This window comes from Pundamilia nyererei, unplaced genomic scaffold (assembly GCF_000239375.1).
Source record: "Pundamilia nyererei isolate P.nyererei 1_Seehausen unplaced genomic scaffold, PunNye1.0 scaffold00041, whole genome shotgun sequence".
In the NCBI taxonomy this organism is placed as follows: Eukaryota; Metazoa; Chordata; class Actinopteri; order Cichliformes; family Cichlidae; genus Pundamilia; species Pundamilia nyererei.
The window spans coordinates 2596986-2617662 of NW_005187442.1; the positions used below are offsets into that span (position 1 = coordinate 2596986).

Here is a 20677-nt window from a genome sequence, read left to right on the forward strand (position 1 = left end):
CCTTTCATCTGATTGGTCAATGTCATGTCAATCACAAATGTAACAATCCAATCAGAGAACAGATGGGTTTGGCTGTCGGAGGGGCGCTTTTTTTGAACTGCAGGTCCTTGAAGGGTAATACAGTTACATTTGTGATTGACATGACATTGACCAATCAGATGAAAGGAAGAAAAATAGGGTCAGAATTCGTACTTGTAACTTGCAGGTGATTTTTTTGGCTAAGTCCACGCACAAATCTTTTTTACGCACACACAAATCTTTTTTACACATACAAATCCTGAATTACAAGTACAAAATATTTATGACCACATTTTGAGCCCATAGAGATTGACTACGCTGGGATGAGTCACTGAATTTGAAAAAGAAAAGTGAAAAAGGAAGGGGCGGGGGGCTAAAAGAGGACGGGGAGAATGAGACACAGTGGCAGGGGTGATGAAAGGCAGAGAAGTTAAAAAAAAGCCCACAAAGAATAAGGACAGAGAGTCGGAGGAAGAAAGAGAGTGAGTGGAACAAGCCGGAGTGAGAACTAAAGCAGGACAGGAAAAGTGAGGAGACCTGGGAAGCTCGCTTGCAGCAAAATGTAAAGAAGAAAAAAGAGAAGTTATGAAGGCCGAGAAGCTGGCACAAAAGACTAGGAACATATGGATGTGAGAGTTATGAAGAGGATGACAGAACTAATGCAGGCTGACTTCAAAAAATATTATAAGATATCTCTTAGCTTTTTTTTTTTAAATTTTATTTTATTTTGAACTACTTCCTTCACCAGGCGGAGGAGTCAGTCTCGTGGGATGGAGCAGAATTTCAAGATGATCTCAGCAAAGTGCCTGGCACTCATTTCACATACTTTCAGATGACTGACAGCTTACTAGTGATTATGTGTCTTGTCCTAATATATAAAAATCCTCCTCCCTACTTCTAGACCAAGAGGGTTAAAACAACTGCCGAGATATATTCGCAAAGTCTCATTTGATCCAGGTTTGAAGTGGTGCAGGAAGGAATTATTTATGAGCCAAGAGGGGCTGGCAGACAGCACATGGATGTTGGTTGACTGAGTGCCTGACAGGGATACAGAGAAAAGTAAACAAGTAAATAAACAGCTACATGTCTAACCCATTTCTTAGAAGGCTGCTATCAAAAGTGGCTTACAGTACTGTGAGCGTTCCCACAAAGGAGTGGCCCTCGTGGGAACGGATCTCGTCATACTTGTGAATGCTTTTCAACAATGCTGCGCTGGACAATAAGGAGTATCAAATCACTTTCAAGCATTGCGAGCCAAATCTCTGGAGGTGGCACAACACTAAGCATTAAGAATAAAAGCGAACACATTATCGATGACTGAAATCAGACCTGCTGATGACATATTTGGCAAAGATGCTCTCATCTCATCCGCACAGCTGATGCCAAGTTTCCTAAAAAGTAATATTTAAATATTTGTAACCTCGTAAATGTCAAATTTTAAGAGGACCGATAATTTTTCTGTTGTATATGTACTGTGACAGTGGCGGATGTTCATATTAAACAGGTTTTAACTAATGAGGTCATTGGATGTAAAAGTAATCCCTGTGAGATAAAAGTCAGGCTTCCGACTGCCCCAAATACTCAGTACTTTTATTCTTCTCCCGGGTTCGAATGATGCCAGTGATAGAGGATATCCTCAATAAGGTCACATGACTGTTTCCATGGGGCGACTGTGGCTCAGGGGGTTGGGAAGCGTATCTGTAACCGGAAGGTCGCCGGTTAGATCCCCGGGCTCTCTGTCCTGGTCGTTGTGTCCTTGGGCAAGACACTTTACCCTACCGCCTACTGGTGTTGGCCAGAGGGGCCGATGGCACGATATGGCAGCCTCGCTTCTGTCAGTCTGCCCCAGGGCAGCTGTGGCTACAACCGTAGCTTGCCTCCACCAGTGTGTGAATGTGAGAGTGAATGAATAGTGGCATTGTAAAGCGCTTTGGGTGCCTTGAAAAGCGCTATATAAATCCAATCCATTATTATTATTATTAAGCCCCACTCACTTGACGTTTAAACCTTCTGTTTGCAGTGGACAGCCAATCAAAAGAAAGGAGTCTTAACGGTAGGGAGAGGAGCTGAAATGGCTGCACCAAAGTCTAGTAAAAGATAACTAATGACCATTTTGAAATATGAACCATACAATGCTCTCCAATGCTTCGGGAGATGCCAAGAAGAAACTGTGGAATATCATAATGCTTCTGAAAAACATTTTCCCAAATTTTGTTTGTAAGCTCCCCTGAATGTTACATATGCTACTATAGTTTATAGTAAACAGGTAGTTGTAATGTATTCAGTATTATGAATTAGGGTTGGGCGATATGTACAAATTTTTCAACCGACAATCATCAGTCCAATAATCGACGATGGGCGATATGTTCGCGCACGCGCAGACTTTTTGATGGGCGGTGCAATGTAATCACGCACGGACTGATTTGCGCGTTTACAACACAAATGTCCAAACATGGACGAACTAATTTACCCCAAAAAACATTAGGGCTGTCAGACAACAGCTGTTAGAAGTTCTCTTTTTGGTTTGCTAACATTTCATGACAAGCAGGTAGCCACAGAAGGCCTTCGTCTACATGTGCCAAATCCAAAACGCAAAGATTTTTCACTCAAATGATCATACAGTAAACTTTGAAATGCAGCATCTTAAATAGCTAAAAGAAGAATAATAACATTAATAAAAAAGGATGCTTGAGCATAATTTCTCAACTTCATTGTGGAAAGCTACATACAACACATGCTAGTGGAATAGATTCATTTTTCTTTATGACTTCCTTCAGCATAACAACAAATAAAAATAGCCAGGCTTAACCTTTAGGTAACAAGGACTGATGAAGGTAAAAGAAAAGCTGCCAGGCCACTCGTTTTTAATACCGTTGTAAAGGTACCGCTTTCTTGTCAGGTTTGACTGATTCTGAAATCACACACACCTTTAGCATTTATTTATATTTATAAGTCAAAATATCAAATCAGTATTCTCCATGGATTTAGTAATAGGGCCATTACAATAAAAATGAGACACTCCGGTATAGCATGCGACTGCTATTAGAAAAACACTCAGTGATGGGTACTGAGTGATGACATTTCTTTAAATAGGCTGATTTGCATGAATATAAGATGTCTGAGTATTGACGGTGTGGTAATGGAAAAAGCGAAAGCATTCTAAGGGTGAAGGTAAGAGAAAATAAATAAATAAAAATAAGCAAACAAAACACGATTATCAAATTAAGTTAATTTTAATACTATTCTATTAACCTCATATTAACCTCACCCAAAGCAGTGTTTGTATTCCACCACAGCTCTCACAGCTATGTCTTTGTTTTCTCTCATTTCGTTTACTGTAGAGCAATGCTATAGAGAAAAAAAGCCATTATTACTTAGCGGCAAAGTAACGTGCACATACAGACGAGAAAGCTGGACATATTTACCCAATTATGGGGTGTTTGAAGCCCAGCTTGGCAGTGGTCTGCTGGATCTCCTTCTCAAGCCACGCCTGAGGACGCACCAGGTACTTGACAAACTGGGACACCCACCATACAGACGGGTCGCCGTGCAGACGCTGCAAGCGTGGGGCCAGGTCCTCGGGGATCGCAAGGGGCAGGTATGGAGGGCGAGGGTGGAGACTGTCCACTATGGGCAGCTCCACAACTTGGACGTCCTTATCATGGGCCTCACCTGCATGGATCAGAGCAGAGGAGGTAGCTTTAAAACTTCAAGGGCTTTGTCACAGTTTCTCAAAGGCAAAAAAAACCCCAGCATGTTGCCTGAATACCAACTGAAAACCAAAAGATATTCCCTTTACACTGGAAGAAAGAAGAAGAGCATTAAATGAATACTTGAGTTTTTCCCTCACTATTCAAACTCTTACAGGCGAGTTCTTCCCCCAATTATTCTAATCAGGGGTTAAAGCATAGAAGAAATGCGGAATAATTTGCAAAGCCCTCTGTGGAAAATTTGTGACATTGGGCTATGCAAATACAAATTAATTCATTTCCCTTGAAAGGCTTTGGATCAAACAGAGGTTAGATTGAGAAACTGACCAATTAAGGTAAGAAAACAGTATATGAAATCTGGAGGAAAACCATATGGCCTAAAATAAAAACAGGCAGTCAATTAAAAACTAGGTCTCACATGACACTTGTTTCATTCCAACAAGTCACGTCAGAATGTGCACTCTGTTCACTTTCTTGTTAAAAGTTTGGACAGGCTTTTACTAGCCAGGGTTTACGTGTAGGACTAGGTCAGAGTGCAGACTACCACAATAACCAAAGCTAATGCTCAAGGTCACAACTGCAAATGTCTCTGCTGCATCTTAGGAGATTCACATCATGGATGTGCAGCAGTGTGATGATATCATGTCAGTATGGATCAATCTCCTCTAAATGTTTCCACAAAGAATGAAGCTAGTTCTAAAGGTAAACTGTGGTCAACCTGTTACTACCCACTACCATCACGTTTAACAGACTGATCAAGCAGCAATGCTAAGATTTCAATACCTGAAACAAAAAACAGGTGAGAGGGGTACAGATGCATATGATATGCCTGGAAAAAATATTTCACAATAAAAATGTTTCTACTGACACACAATAGTATTCCATCTGAAATCGTTACAGGAACTGTTGAGTTTGCAGTGTAGCGCCTGGCGTGGACGTGTCAGGTAAGCTCTAAGAGTGCAGTTGTAATGCTTACAGATGTCAGCATGTTCTGCTATAATTAGTTGTCCTGCAATGGTTCCATCGCTCATTATATATTCCATGTTAAATTAGTGAGGCTGACAGTGAAAGCACTGGGTAGTTGGTTTAAAGACCATCCCTACCCATATGTTAACACAGAAAAGTGTGTGCAGGTGATCCTCTGGCTGTTACTTAAACAAAGAGTTATGGCAGATAAACTCAATCTTGCTGATCTGTCTAAAGCGCCAAACGCTGCTCACTGCAGAATAACGAGTGAAACAAAGCAACTTGAAATAGCAAACAGCAGTAGAGACTGAAGGAAGTCTCTGTGCACATGACTATAACCAGCTTTTCTAAAAACTCTTGGAAATAAAAGCTTTTCAAACCAAATGAAAGATGTAAATGATGCAGATACAAAACAATCAGCATTCCTTTCAGACTTTTTTTTTGTCAACTTAAATGCTCACTCTATATACAGTATGATAGAGTGTCATAGTTTCTATATTAATTCCTATCCTGGTTCCACTATCAGTCCAAATCCTCAACCGTAGTGTGTCCAGCTTTGATGACTGACAGCTATTGTTCACCTCTCCTTGCTGAAAGGCCAAGTCAAGCTCCTTTCTGTCAAGGTTGTAGAGGGCCAGAGGGCTGAGGCAAAGATTTGGATTTGAGGGTTTGGGGAGAGAGGTTGAAGGGGTGGCTGGTGGTGTGGCACCCTTAGGCTAAGTCCTTCTTGGAAGAAGCCCTGAGCAGAAGGGTTGAGCACGGCTGATTATGAAGGTCACCTCTTTGGGAAATAAAGAGCCCCTGAGCACTGCCAGACCTCCCCTAGCCTTCAAGGCCAACTGCCTCTACACAAAGGCACTTGCAGGTGCATGACACACACCTGCATGTGTGAACAAAAGTGGGAAATGCACACAAGCATGCAAACATGGATGCACCCAGTCACAAAAAATGCCAGTGGGAACATGGACACATGAGCGTGCACGTGTACAAAAGCTTCTGAACAGTGGAACAAGGTTTGGTTTGACAATGATAACTAATGGAGACCCAAATAAAAAGGGAAATATGTATTCACACCCAAAAACACAGACAAAGAGCTCCAGCTAATCTCATCTCACCAGAAGGGATATGGCTGGCAGACACAACCTCCACTCTCTTTCAGTCTTAAAGCCTGAGCAGAGTTTGCGCGTAAACCCCGGATTTAGGTAAAAACAAGTTTGAGGCCTGTGTTCTGTCAAACTTAAGTGGCTTTTGTAACTGCCACAGACAGCCCCTAGTACAGCTGCAAACGCTGCTTCCATAGCACACTTCAAGATAAATGGCATAATGAGTCATTAAAAATGGCCTTTCACAGAAAGGGTACATAAAAAACATGTTAAAAACAAGGGCAGCAACAGAGGCTTCAATTTGTGTGTGTGTGCGCATGCAGGAGCATGAACTGAATATAAATTGGTTGCAAGCATTAAATATTGAAAAGAAAAAATATTCCCAAGTCTGTCTTTGCTTATATAACAGAATTGGCACGATTCACATAAGGGGGAATGGGCATATTTCGAGGCCTTCACTTCTTGGCACAAATGTACAGATATGCAGTATGTCTTCCTCCCACAGCTACTTAATTAGATCACAAAGCTACTCTAAATTGTATCTCAACTCCAAAACCCCTACATTCATTTCCTGTATGCATCATCACTTAGAGCACATGGGTCTGCACTGACACAGAATTCCTAAACTTAAGTCGCTGATGTATACAGAGCCTAATGAATATTTTATGAGATTAACATGGCTAAGAAACTGTTGAGCTGTGAGTGACACCATCCAGACTCAAAATATGGAGCCTCTCCATTCATAATACATTTGAGACTTAGTTTATGAACTTGGAGATCTCTTGTTCCAGTCTATCCATGGCAGGGAACATTATGTTTCTCCTGCTGCTCTCAGACTTGCACATAAGGCAGTGATATCTCTACAAAGAACCTCAAAGGAATATTCTCTCTTTGGCAAATTAGCTCTTTGATCAACGAAGCATTGTTCCAAAAAAAGCCTGGTTTCCTCTCTATGCGTCGAGACTTTAGTCTGTTATACCAGATGAGTGACGGTGTTAAGCTCTCCAGCTGTCCACTGAAAACAAAAGTTGTGGCAGAAGAGCAACACGAACGAGTGGAATAAACAGTCAGCAGGGGTAGATATGGAAATGCATTATTTTTTGCCATTTCTTGCAAAGTTTAAGTGTTTAAGAACGGCAGCAACTCAGTCACAAAGTAGCAGACCACGTAAAGCTACAGAGCGGTGGTTGCCTGGTGTATCATAGTTGTTAACACTCTGTTGACTCAAAAAGCGCAGTGTTTTCCAAACCTCCTCTGGCATTAACATCAGCACAACAACTGTGTGCCAGAAGCTTCACTGAATGGGTTTATGGTTCTATCCATATAGTCTTTTTCTGTAGTTAAAGGTCCTATCTGGTGTAAATTATGTTTATATTAACTGTCCAAAAGTTGATTCTGTTCATCTGGATGTAGCATTTTCAGTGGGAGAAACGTTTCGTCTCCCAAAACCAACAGAAAAAAGAGACTAGAAAATACTAATACTGTATATTGATCACTACCCCAATCCTTAAAAATTGTTATATTTTATATTGATGGTCACTGTAGTGGCTATATTAATTTCTTAGCCTATCCTTCTTTTTTTTTCAGCTGTAGAACAAACCATAGAAGGCAACCCTGTATGTCCTGATTATTTCAGGGTGGATCGTCTTGTAATGTTTTGTTTTTTGTTTCCCATTTGCGGAAAGAAAATCAGCGGGTCCCATAATGACTTCGTTGCTATCTTTGATGTTTCCCGCAAGCATTATGTGTTCCTGATAGAAACACCCTGTCACATACGCATAAACCATAGATCCTCTCTAGGTCTATAAATGTCTCACGTCCTGGGGGAAAACACTTAACAGAAAGTGGGAGAACCATGTATAGATATATAAGGAAATTGGAATCGTGAAGGGCTGCTACACAATATACCAGAAAAGTCAATTTCACCACATAAACAGAAACAATACAAAAGGCATAACTCAGTACAGGACAACCCAAAGCATGTTTCTACATGAATGTAAACACAAACAAGTGGTGACATTCACAACCAAATGATAAAGAACATTTTGAAGAGGAGAATTTGAGAGAAACAAAAGTAGAAAATAAAGTGTCCTCAAAAGGGAGCGCTCACTACCATCTGGGAATTCAGCTTGTATTGGCACTACTACAAGTTCTGAAGAGATCAGTATTCACTACATTAAACACTGTAATTGCACTGGCATGGGCAAACACTCCACTTAATTAGCGAGATATTCAATGTATATCTACTTATTAATCCAAGGCTTTAGCATCCCTTTGTGGTCTAGTGCCCCAAGGAAAGTCCTTGCTTGCACTGTTAACAAAACAGGCATGACCACAGGCGTAGCCAAGTACCCAACAGGATTACATTAGCTATGCCCAGCTAGTTAGCTGGCTTGATTATCAGAAACTACTGCCTCTGCAAATTGCAGGCTTTTATAAGGACAACAATTCAGAATGCTAAAAGGCCTAAGGAGGGTAGTGACATTTGGAGGGAGCTGCCTGCTGATGTGCGCTGCCAGATGGCATATATGGATCTATAGGAGACTGTTTGCAAGACAAACTCCTACCAAATACATTAAAAAGTGGAAAAGGACACATGAAAGGCAGGAGAATAAGAGAGGGAAGGCAGAGGGAGAGCAGGAGATAAGAAGGGAGAGCCCAGGAGAGCACAAGTAAAATAATGCGATAGGAGAAAAATGAAGAGCTGAAAGGACATGGCGACGAGAACGAGGAGGCAGTGGAAGATAACGTGATAAAGAGGGAGGCAGGTACAGTCTCATAGTAACACTTCTCAGTCATAACTGAGCTCCCTTTACATATGCTCCGGTAATGTCAGCTTAGAAGTGGAAAAACAAACATATACTGTGGGACTCAGTCATATTAAAATTGCACTTTATAAAACGGTTGAATTCATTTATAAATGATTCTGCTGCCTGTGCATTAGTAGGGAGATCTTTTTCCTCCCAACAGCCCCATCAATCTTTGGCCTAAGGTATTCTGGTATCAGCTGTACATACGAACTAACTTTTGCTTCAACTGTGTTCACAATGAACTGGAAGTGTGCAGAATTCTAATGTCACGCAAAAATAACAACACCATGAATCAACAGCCATACTAGCATTGTCTGTATGTAAATCTGAAGGTGATGAGTACGACAGTGGTTTTGCTGCCAGACTATTCCTTTGGCAAATGCCTAAAGCTGTGCTGGTATGGGCATTTCTACTGTTGCGAAAAATACAAATGTGAAATATGAAATAAGAGACTCGGGTTTAAAGCTATGCCCCAAACCTGCATGAATATTTATATTCCCTTTAAGTGTCCCCTGGCATATACGTAAAATGTCTTCAAAATATAAAAAAAAAATCAAGCATAGAATTAGTTCAGGCAAGATGAGCCAACTATGGCAGTCAGCCAATATCCTTCCACATGTACTATGGACAGAGCTCACCTGGAATATGTGCTATTTCAGGTCCCCCAGGCACACAGCCCTAGCACCAGTCAGCACATACCCGCCACTGGTCGCTAAGGGAATATATATATTTCCTAACTGGTCGGCAAGTGGTTTCTGGAGGTTGAAGAGGGTGCTGCACCAAAAACCCTCTTGAGACCGCTTTGGTTGCTTAGCATATTGTCATGGTTTCTTGTTGTTTGCATGGAAGATGCCAACTTCTCTGGAAATGGCTGCTAAGGCTTAATGTGAAAGCAAATTTTCTTTTTCTTGTGCTTTTTCCATAGCACAAGTTGCTATGGAAAAAACTGGATAATACAGTTTTTTCCATAGCAACTTGTGGTTATGGGTGAGTCATTGACTGATTAACTTCCAGCAACCACCTGCAAGCCAAACAAGGAATACGCATTTTTCTTGTGTGACCGGAGGTCGCCAGTTTCTAGGTTGATGTATCTGGAAGATGCTTTGCAATTGACCTCTACCCTTGTTCCTCCATTTCACGCTGTTTCTAACTTAATCATTAATCATGTCATTGTCTTTCCATGTTTGTGCACTGAAGGGCAGGGTGTACCAGAACAGAGCAATGGTGCTAAATGTAAAGTACCGCAGATGGAATAACAATCCTACTTTGATGAAAAATGGTCCATGGACTGTTTATAAATGAAAGAGATCCTGTTTATTTTCACTAACATACGTGTAAAAAAGCATTTTTACATTCAGCTGAAAATTAACTTGGTGTCAAAATAGATTTTTGACAGGAAAATGATGCAATAGTGAAGCTGTATGGGAATATAAGACCCTTCAGTCAGTCTCTGCCACAGCCTGGGGCTACAACAGAGAAATGACAACAGTCCTCTTAACCTAGGATTCCATAAATTAGCTCTAATTGATGCAGTTTATTTATGCTCGGTCTGTGATGAAACCTACAGGATGTGCAGGAAATTGTGAATCAGAATGTTCCCTTCAATATCAGCCTCTAGGCTCTATCAGAGACTTTTGCACATATAAAATTACTGTAGGTCAGAGGAGTGAGGTGCATACAGAAAATGATTTTTTACTTTTTGGCTATAAAATCTATGAACATTAACGTGCTGCTACACTGGCTGCCAAAACGTTTTAACAAGAATTGCATAGTAATGCTTAGCCAGGGAATTCACACTTTGCTTTCGCTGTAACAGCATGAAAGAAAAGGTCTGGCAAAGCCTGTTTGAGGTGGGATCGTCCAGAAATCAGCGCGTAACTAGTCACAACTGGCATCTCTGAGGCTTTCACTGTCTGTAATTCATTGTTGTGCTGTTAATTTTGTGTGTACTCACCTGACCAGTGTCCAGTGGTGGCCCCAGAGCGGTCAGTGCAGGTGTTACTGACGGGCAGAAAGACTGTTTCCCAGCCGCCGGGAGCATAGCGCCAGTTGTGAGACTCCAGAATGAGCGTGCGCTGGGTGCCATAAGCGATCATGAAGCAGTAGACGACATGGTGGAGCTGGCAGCCGTAACCACAGCCCTTATTGATGTTACACACCAGCTTTCTCGCCTTACTGCAGTCTGGGGGGTTCTGGGAGAAGGAAAGAGTGGTTCAACATTTTTTATTGCTTGACCTCCACCTTGTATCTCTCAAAGACCTACTCTGTGACTTTTAATATCAAATAGCTGATATTGTTTTGTGTCCTTTTCTTATCTAATACACCACTCTAATTTCACGATGCCTGCTTACTCCCAGGTTGCCTTTCCTGCTGTACATGCTATTTTTCTCTACTCTTTAAATTAATTTTGCCTCCTCCCCCTCTCCTTTTTAGTCTCATACCTTCTATTGTTAAAGGATATACATTCTATACTTCTACAGTGTTACAGTGCTTAAGAATTATAGTGATTTTTCAAATTTAAATTCAAATTCAAATTTTATTTGTCACATACACAGTACGACATGCAATGAAATGCTTAGACAACTGTTTGTGTTCGTCTTGTAATCAGAAGGTTGCCGGTTCGGACAGCCTCGGTCGTTGTGTCCTTGGGCAAGACACTTCACCTACCGCCTACTGGTGATGGCCAGAGGGGCCGATGGCGCGATATGGCAGCCTCGCCTCTGTCAGTCTGCCCCAGGGCAGCTGTGGCTAACTGTAGCTTGCCTTCACCAGTGTATAAATGTGAGAGTGAATGAATAATGGAATTGTAAAGCACTTTGAGGGTCCCGAAAAGCGCTATATAAATGCAATTCATTATTATTATTATTATTAAATTAATAGGATTATTTCCCGAAGAACAGTTTCATGGCCAGGTGAGGCTTCCCTCTTTACTACTGTATCTGCCAGACATGAGGGAGGCAGTGTTATGGAATAGGCATGTGTGGTTGGCAGTGGATCTGGGTCACTGCTGTTTTATTTATGATATGAATGCTGGTAGAAACACTGGGATGAATTGTGAAATGTACAGATCTATACTCTCTGCTCAGTTTTAACTAAAATTTAAATATTCTTTAATGGCCAAGTCTCATGCATGATCTCAACCCAGCATAGCATCCTTTCAGTCATTAGTTACAAAAACGAATGTAGAGAGGCCTACAGAAATAGCAACTAAAGGTGGCTTTGATAAAGGCCCGGAAGAGCATTTCAAGGGAGAAAAAAAGAGCATTTGAAGATGTCTATGAATTCTAGACTACAAGCAGCCACTGATGGGGAAGACTTTCATCTTAGTAATTAAAAACAATCCTTATATTTTAGATGATAATAGTCTGTTCAACTAATTTTGAGCATCTGACAATAGAGGACTGTGCACAAAAATGGCTATAATTCCCCCCAAAGTGCATCCAAATCCTTTTCGTTAAATCTCTTTAAGTATATCTACTTCAACCACATATTGATTACTACCAAAACCTTAATCCAACAAATTATGGCCCTAAAAATGTGTGAAACTGTTGTCTTCATTATTGTAAAAATAGAGACTGTAGAACATTTTCAGTTTCATACATATTTACTAGTGCATATCAACATTAAGCAAAGTATAGCTCCCAGTATTATATACCATGTATAAATATATAACACTTGTTGACAATTAAACTGCAGTTTACCACCTGTTTCAAGAAATTATTGAGCCTATAAAGATGACAATCTGTCAGATGAGCTCTATTCCTGTGATTTGTTGACAGTAAGTAAAAATGTAGACTGTTGAAAGCCTCATCATTTACTTTCGCTCATGCCTTCACGGTTCACAGCCCCTTTCTTTTGCTGCATTCTCAATGTTTCACCTTTACAATCACTCCTTTTACCACTCTATAGCGCTTTATTTCTTGCAACCTCCCTCCTGCTTGTTCCCCTTTCCACTCCCTCTAATCCCCCATCTTCCCCACTACTTCAGTCTCATTCCTCTTCTTGAACATTAGCTTCAATATCATACAAAGTCTGAGGTGGAGAATACCAAATGAGAGGCGCTGGGGAAAGAAACAAGGATTTCTCTCTTTTTTTTAACATTTAAAAAAAAAAAAAAAAAATTGGAAACCAGAAGAGAGTGACACATGCTGTGCTGTCGATGAGTTGCCGGGCGGGTAGCGATTCGCTCAGCAGCCGGTCTGAGCGACTCCACAACGCTCATGCCAACCAGCTTCCTAAACAGCAATTACCGGCTGATGGGAGTGTTTTCCTCATTAGGCTGCTGCAGCTGTGGATGGTTCACAGTAATCAGGCCGCCCGGCACCCACCGGCTAACGCTGCCTATCATACACTAGCAGGAGAGGAAAAGGAAGAGAGGGTGGAGGAGGAGGGAAGGAGAGGGAAGCGGCGAGGAAAAGGGATGAAAGCATTAAAAAAAAAAATGTGGTGATGAATGTAAAAAGAGGACAAGAGGCAATAAAAAAAAGGAAAAGGAAAAAAAGGAAAGAAGAGAGGATCCTTTATGTGAAGAAAACTGATTACCACCGCTGCTGCTCAATAACATGAACAGGCTACAGCAGCCATAGAGGTGACAGAACAAGCCACACAGGTATTTCCCTTCGAGTTACAGGCTGCCGCTACTACCCCCATAGGTGTAGGCTAACTTACTGAACTAATAATCTACAGTGGCATCCTGAGCTTGTTTTCAGTGTCAAACCTGGCCCCCGAGTCACAGTACGTGCATGAGATCATTCTGTAGAATGAATCTCGCGGCGTGGAGGCCACCGTTGGATGCCAGGGCGGTAATGGTGTAGCAGGAATGACTGCAGCGCTTAAGAGACGTGGTTCAAGGATAATGACGGCCGATGCATGCACAAAGGCAGCCTTCGAATAGCGCTTTGTACTGTAGGTTAAGTGGCTGTTTAAATTGTGCTTTTTTTGAGTGTGAAACACAGCATCAGCTGCAGAGCGATTTGCACTAGAGAGACCACGGAGATATTGTTTATTTAGGGACTATGGCTGAGGACCACTGAATTTGAGACAGAAGTATGCCGAGCTTAGGTAATTATCCACTGTGATGCTGAAATTCAATCGTGACAAGTTGTTCAAAGGGCTCCTTTTGTGTTTTCCTATTTTTGTCATACGCATTTATCTTACCACACTGGATGATTATATTAGATGTAAAAAAAAACAAAACATGAGATCAGTGCACGTATGAATAAAATCCAAGACTTAAGACTGTTCTAAATGTTTGATTTCAAGCAATTTTTCTCCTCTTGGATCTGAGTGATGTCATAGAGAGGGGGCATGCTTAATACTGTCATCTCAGGCTCTGGCTGTGAATGTTCTGTTTACAACAGGCAACCAATGAGAGGCCTACACCACAAAGCAGGATTTTGGCTTATCCAGGCAACATCTCTAAATCACCATGGTAACTTATGCTGTGAACCTAACCTGTGCTGGAGCAGGTTAAGATCCAGTTTAGAGATCAACAGGTATAAAATCACTACCTACTGATAAATCAGTTCTCCAGAAAATAGCGTCACAACTCCTGGAAGATCCCTCAGACGTCTGTGCCTGAACAGTAGGAGCAGGTTATGTTCTGAGTTTCAGTTTCACACCGGCTGGGACAAAATTAATTTCCCTTGGATCCGAATCAAATTGAAGCGATTTCAACTTCTTGTTTATTAGTTAGTAAACTTTAATGTTTAAATGGATCCTGTTTAAAGTTTCAGAGTTTTAAGGTGCAGCTGTCACCTTAGAAAATAAATAGCAGCACTTAGAACACAATCTGTGATAAAACAATCAACAGGAATTAAAATGTTTATTTTACCTGTTTAATGCGCTAAAATTAATGATTAACGATCAATATGTGTCCTTTTTTCAACAGTGTTTCGTTTTAAAGTCGCATTTTCTAAGTTCTCTATACATTTGATAATGTTTCTGTTGTAGGGGCTCATAGTGATCATTTTCGTGGAAGAAGAGTCATGTGATCTGTGAAACGCCACTTTAGGATTCGTCAGATGCTGCCAACACCAGCCCTTTTGTGTGAATGCAGGTTAACTTAGTAGATAACAACCTTTGTGTGATCATTTAAACAGATCGACAATGTTAGAGTAAACGAATGCAGATAATGGAAAGATATCCTTGAACAAGCATCGTAGAGTAAGGCCCAGAACTTAAAGGGAAAGACAAAAGAGTGAAAACAGCTCATTTCAAACAGAGCACTGTAAGATGAGCAGTTATATATCAGTATTAGTTTGAACTGTGAATCGTGTGAAGTTACTGTAGTATAGTCCAAAAGTAGAATATACGACGCTGTAAATGAGCATAATAGACCCCTTCTAAAGTAAGACTCCAGCACGTTTGAAGTAAAATCGGTGTTGCTGCGCTTTGCTGGCAGGAGACTTACAATAATATGTTGATGTTTCAGCAATAAACTGCATAATATATTCAGCTCATTAAAGCTTCTGCATTTTCCTCACGGATGCCTTTTTAGGAAAAACACCTCTTGCTGACAGGCTGTGACATATTTTACACATGAAGGTGCAATCGCGTGTCATTTAGAGGGACTGGTTAATTAGCATGAACATCTACAATGGCTGCACGAGCTTCACCTTCAGAAAAAAACGAAATCCAATATCATTATTAGAAAATCCGATGCAGGAAGAACTTTTTAAAAGGTTTTAGCATGTGTCGTTTCCTTTATTCATTCATGGATCATTTTATGAAATGATTTCACATTTTGTTTTTCCTGATAGTTTTTCTTTGTTGGAAGCAACGGCAAAACGTTTTGCATTCTGCAATCGGTTTTCTATTGAATTGTTTTTCCGGTTACACGAGAAGTCTCCTTTTTGTTAATGGGATTTAAACTCTATACCTACGCACAAGGGTACATGTAAGCACAACAGACAAAAGCTAACACCATAGAAAACAACATTCAATCATAGATCAAGACTGTCTTTGGATTCTTCAGCGTTAACAGTGTGATGGGATGAATGCTCGCACTCTTCATGTCTCTAGATGTGTTACTAACAGGTACACGATCTGCTTTCCTTCTTTGGCATTGACATGAGCACTTGATTTATGCCTTACTCCAAGTGATTAGTAAACATTACTCTGATTGGATCTCTGGCACTGAGGGGCATAGGTGATCAAATCTATCTGGACAACTATCTTAAAGCTGTAACAGGTGAACACAACCACAGAGCTGCCAAAGCTCCAGTTTTTACTCAGCTTGTACAGTAGCTCTTTGAATCAAAACAGCTGCCTGCTGGGGCCAAAATTGCACAAATAAAAGCAAAACAAATCAGCTGAAAGATGCAATAAAGCTTTGTAGAGCTGGCTAGGGTGATTGTGATTATAAGCACACAAGCACGCCATGCCAAGCACTGGACAGATTTATAGTGATAAGTGGTCTCTGGGAAATGGTGTGCAAAAGCACCAAAGATCAAAAACATGATTTTGTTCATTAGCTTTTAACACCACTACGCAAAGGCTCATAGTGCAAAAATAGATGAAAGGCTTGTCCAACAGAGCGCCATCTGAAGAAGTGAGCCTCGATGTTGCGAGTGGACAGATGGAGCAGACGGAGAAATGGAGTTAGTTAAACCGGGAATGAAAGGAGAGGCTGGTGCGAGTGGCAGAGACAGGAGGACAGGAGGGAGGAGTCCGTCTGTGTGAGTATGGATATATGTGTGAGTATGCATAAGGGATGTTGAAAGAGACACACGCACAAACTCACGTGCACACACTCTTCGGGTATGAGCGTGTGCATATGTAAAGCTGAGGTTGTGTGAATGTGCGCCAGTTGCCCGCATAGGTGCGGATGAATCCATCTGTACACGAATGTGTGTATGCGTGTGTGATGAATTAGTGATGGCAGCTGGTAGAGCGGTGTGATCCCTCAGCGGTGGTGACAGCAGCTGTTAGTGGTGCTGTCTCCACCCAGCCAGACTGACTGGGTCCTCTTCGTCAAACACACCGGCTCATTAATGCTGCAGGGCATGGTGCCGCACCACAACGCCCCGCCCGGGAACCCTGCAGCACCAGAGCTGGAGAAGGGGAGCAGGGCAGCTGAAGCGAGTGAATGCGTCCCGGGTCTTGAGTTGTGCATGCATTGGCCTGTAAGTGTATGTGCATCTCTGTGACTCTTGGTGAGTGTGTGCATTTGTGTCTGTTACTGTAGTGCATTGAGATTTCTTTACATTTTCGCATATCCACATGTGCTGATCTGTCACTTTGCGTTTCTGTGCTTTGCCGCATGTGCGTAGGTGACACTAAACTGCTGACAAACAACAAGCTTGTCAAATGTAACTGCTGAAACCGTCTGCTATGGTACCACTCACCTGCTAGTTGTGCAAACTGATGTTGACAGATATGGACGGTGCAAATCAAACGAGCAAGTGCGAAAGATATTTCTGGTGTATGCATATGTGCATTTATTTGTGTGAAGAAAATATTTGCATCGATGCTCACAGCATAGTTATGTCTCCGACACCTTTGTGTATGTTTGTGTGTGAAATGGTACAGTCCAGTTGGCTCAGCAGCTGGTGTGTCTGTGGATACCTGTAGATAGGTGATTCTGTTTTGGACTAGATCCGACAGGTCTTTAGCCTCCTTCATTCTCCATTCACCAATTCCATCTGCCTGGCTGAGGTAGTACAAGTCTGTCATGATGGACCTGCAGACACACAAATTTCAAAACTTTATCGCTCGAGAAGTCTGCCAGGCACATGTAATTTGTTAGGTCTGTACACCCCCCCCCCCAAGGAAAAAAAACACCTTTTCTAGATGCGAGCATTGCCAGTAACATCAGATTAAAAGCAGTGCATCTGCAAATCACTGCACTTCACATCTATGAGCATTGCTTTTAGTGCCAAACGCCCACAGTTCCTACCCAAAAAGCAAAAGTACATCTCTGAGAGGCTTGTACTTAATAATCTGACTGCAGTTGAAATGCCCCCCCCCCCATATTTAGAACAGACACTCTTTTGCTCTCATTAACAGTGTCAACATCTGGCACAGAGCTTTTAAATGCAATTAGCGCACTTATATTAGGTACTCCTTGGTAATATGTGTACATTCTCAAAGATAATAAAACACACAACCTTATGTCCTCAACAGGTCAACAAGTTAATCATCTTTCGCTGTGCAAAGCATGAGCCTTTCAGGGTGTGTGAAAAGTATCCAGTCACAGGCTAATATTAATTAAGGACATAAAAAGTCAATTTGTTGGTAATATGAACATTGCTTAATATGAATTGTACTGGAAATAGAGATTACAATGTAAAATAATTAGAACTTTAATGACTAGTGGCTCATCTGGCCCACGATCAATCAGGATTCACAGGTTATAGCTCTGTGTGAAATACAGAAACAAAGCTATAGGCTTTGTTACCGCTGGTTGGCTGTAATTCACAAATTAAGAGAATTTATTGCCACTGATATCAAGATATAAAAATATCAAAAAATAAAATTAAATATTTAGTCCATAACCATATTGCCCACTTCTATTTTTGATATGTGGGCAGTATTAAATGTGCAACATCCATCTGCACTCATATGGAGAAGGGCTGTGGGGGTAGCAGTGTAAACAGACAAGCTCAGACCTCCCTCACCCCAGCCACCTCCTCCAGCTCATCCAAGGGAACGCCGAGGCCAGCTGAGAGATATAAACTCTCCAGCATGTCCTGGGTCTGCCCCAGGGTCTCCTCTTAGTAGGACATCCCAGCAACACCATGCCCAGGAGGCGCCTAGAAGGTATCCCCATCAGATCCTCGAACCACCTCGGCCGGCTCCTTTTATCTTTCATCTACATGATGAAATGGTTCGAAAGGAGTTCTTACATAATATGTAATCAATTTTTATTCTAATCTCTATCTGCGCTTTCCTGGACATAAACTGTCCTCAATAAAAGGAAATGTTTCCTCTCCCTGTAGCATAACAGTTTCCCCAATGTTATAATGGTATACACCTTACCTGTGAAACACTTTGATAAGAAAATCAACCACACAAGAGTATATTGTGCGAGTAAAGCATTACAAAGTCTGAATAGTCTTTTATATTAACAGGAAATAAATTCTAATGCTGACTGACAACAGTGTCTTTCTGGTTGTTTAGCTGCTTTTTGGATTAAGCTGGCCATCTGCATGCTGCTGGCAGCAAATTTGTGTATGTGTCACATGCCGCTTAATATCGTGACCATCCACTTCCAAAGTTACACGAGAACTGAGATATATGCAGCTAAGGGCAAATGCAAAAGCATCTCTCTCACACACACAAACACACAAACGCACACGCGCAGACACACATAATTTATTAGTCATTTGTTTGACCCAAATCAGTCACATCCTGTGTGACTGAGAGTTCTTTAACGTATAATCAGCAGTGCATACAAGGACACGCAGGGAAGATGAAAGTAACGCAGTGTTTCTTCAACATAAACTTCAGTTAGGTGTAGGTAGACCACCCAGGTATTTTAACTCACCATTTTCTTATCTTTTTTTCTTTTCTTTTTTTAAACAAAAGCATCTCCATTTACTAGTAAATAATCTACTCACTCCAGTTTACCCCACCCGTTCCCATCTTGTATTTTTGCTATTGGGTGGCTTCCTGTCCAGGTTGTTATAGAGGTTTTTTTTCCAGGAAACTTTTTAAAGTGTTACAGCAGGGGACGTACATGTCAAATTATCAACAGATCAGTTCTGTTAAGAGACCCAAATGAGCTGCAACAGTGAATCAGCATGCAGAATTTCATCCTGCCACTGGGTGTGTGCCACATCCACTGTATAGACATGGGCCTTGCGACAGTAGCACTTCTTCTGTTTTGGGGGTCTGTTGCGAGCAGGAGCGCCTCTTTAAGAATTCTGCTGCAGAAAAGAGGTTCACATGCAGCTAAGGAAGTTGAGTTGGTGTTAAGCCAAAGGACGAGAAACTGACTAGAGAGGCAGCTGAATATGCTGAAAAGTTAATAATACGTCTACTTGACAATCCAAAACCCTGCAGAGGAGAAACCTGAAAAGTATTATTTCATAATTAATCTGAGAAAGCTTACGTGTCTCCTTTCCACAACATATATGTCTGAAAATGCATTCTAAATGTGTGCGACACAAAACCGTACCATGGCCCCTTTTTAACAGTGCGGCACAGCGAATGGCGTCTTACTTGTTAAAGCTAACGAAGACAGCATCATTAGTCACTGTCCCATTTTGAAGCTGGAACCACAGCGTGTAAATGGATGTCTCCTCCTGTAGTGCACAGGGGAGCCATAACCAACCCTCTGTGCAAAGGAAACGCAAACTGGCCCGTTGCAAAAACCTAACAAGAAGGAATCCACAGACAAGCCCTGAGGGATTTGGCAGCAAGGCAGGAGAACACCGCGCTGATATGAAACCTAGCATATGCACTGCATTGTGTGCGGCTAAGCGTGTGGGGTCTTATGGATATCTGAAGCTCGTGAGCTTTGCCACAGCCTTTGATTGGCCGAAAGTGAAGCGCCAAAGGCTGCAGCTGCACAACTTTTCTCAGCACCGACTGCAGAGCAATTACAGGTTTCAGATTAAAGCATAAATATCACCGAGTCAGTTGAGGCAGATTATGTGCAAAAGGGAGGAAAGACAAGAGGTTCTTTTTTATCATCTAAATATTTTTTTAATTGCTGTGCTCTACTCTGTGAATTTATTCTGGTTTCAGTTACAGGCTTTCAGTGAGGCTTTCATTCTCTAGAAGCGCAGTTATATGAGTTTAGGCTACCCAGCGGATATGTTTGTAGCACTGTTGAATATAACTTACAAATCCCTCCATCTTTCAGACATGTAGTAATTATCTCAACAGAAGTCATAAAAATTGCCAGATGTTCTGTAGCCCAAATTACACATTTCCTTCTCTGGGTGCTTTCTACAGTATGCAAATCAGTCTGATCAACTAGATTATTGGTGTTAGAAAAATAGTCTTTTTTCTGGAGATTTGGTCAATATCACATGATCGCCTTTAACCTCCTAGGACCTACCGTCCACATATGTGGACATCACATTTTGGGTTATTTAGACCAAAATACTCAATTTTGCTC

At 41.4% G+C, this 20677-nt stretch overlaps 1 protein-coding gene across 1 annotated transcript in view; it reads right to left on the reverse strand.

The window, feature by feature from the left end:
* The window catches only part of fut8b (fucosyltransferase 8b (alpha (1,6) fucosyltransferase)), a 91317-nt gene that overhangs the window by 9465 nt on the left and 61175 nt on the right, over positions 1–20677 (reverse strand). The window contains exons 5-7 of the mRNA XM_005731124.1: positions 17176–17290; positions 10562–10799; positions 3444–3690 (exon numbers count right to left, since the gene is read on the reverse strand). Of these exons, the coding sequence (XP_005731181.1) occupies positions 3444–3690; positions 10562–10799; positions 17176–17290 (600 nt within the window). The remainder of the gene's footprint in view (positions 1–3443; positions 3691–10561; positions 10800–17175; positions 17291–20677) is intronic.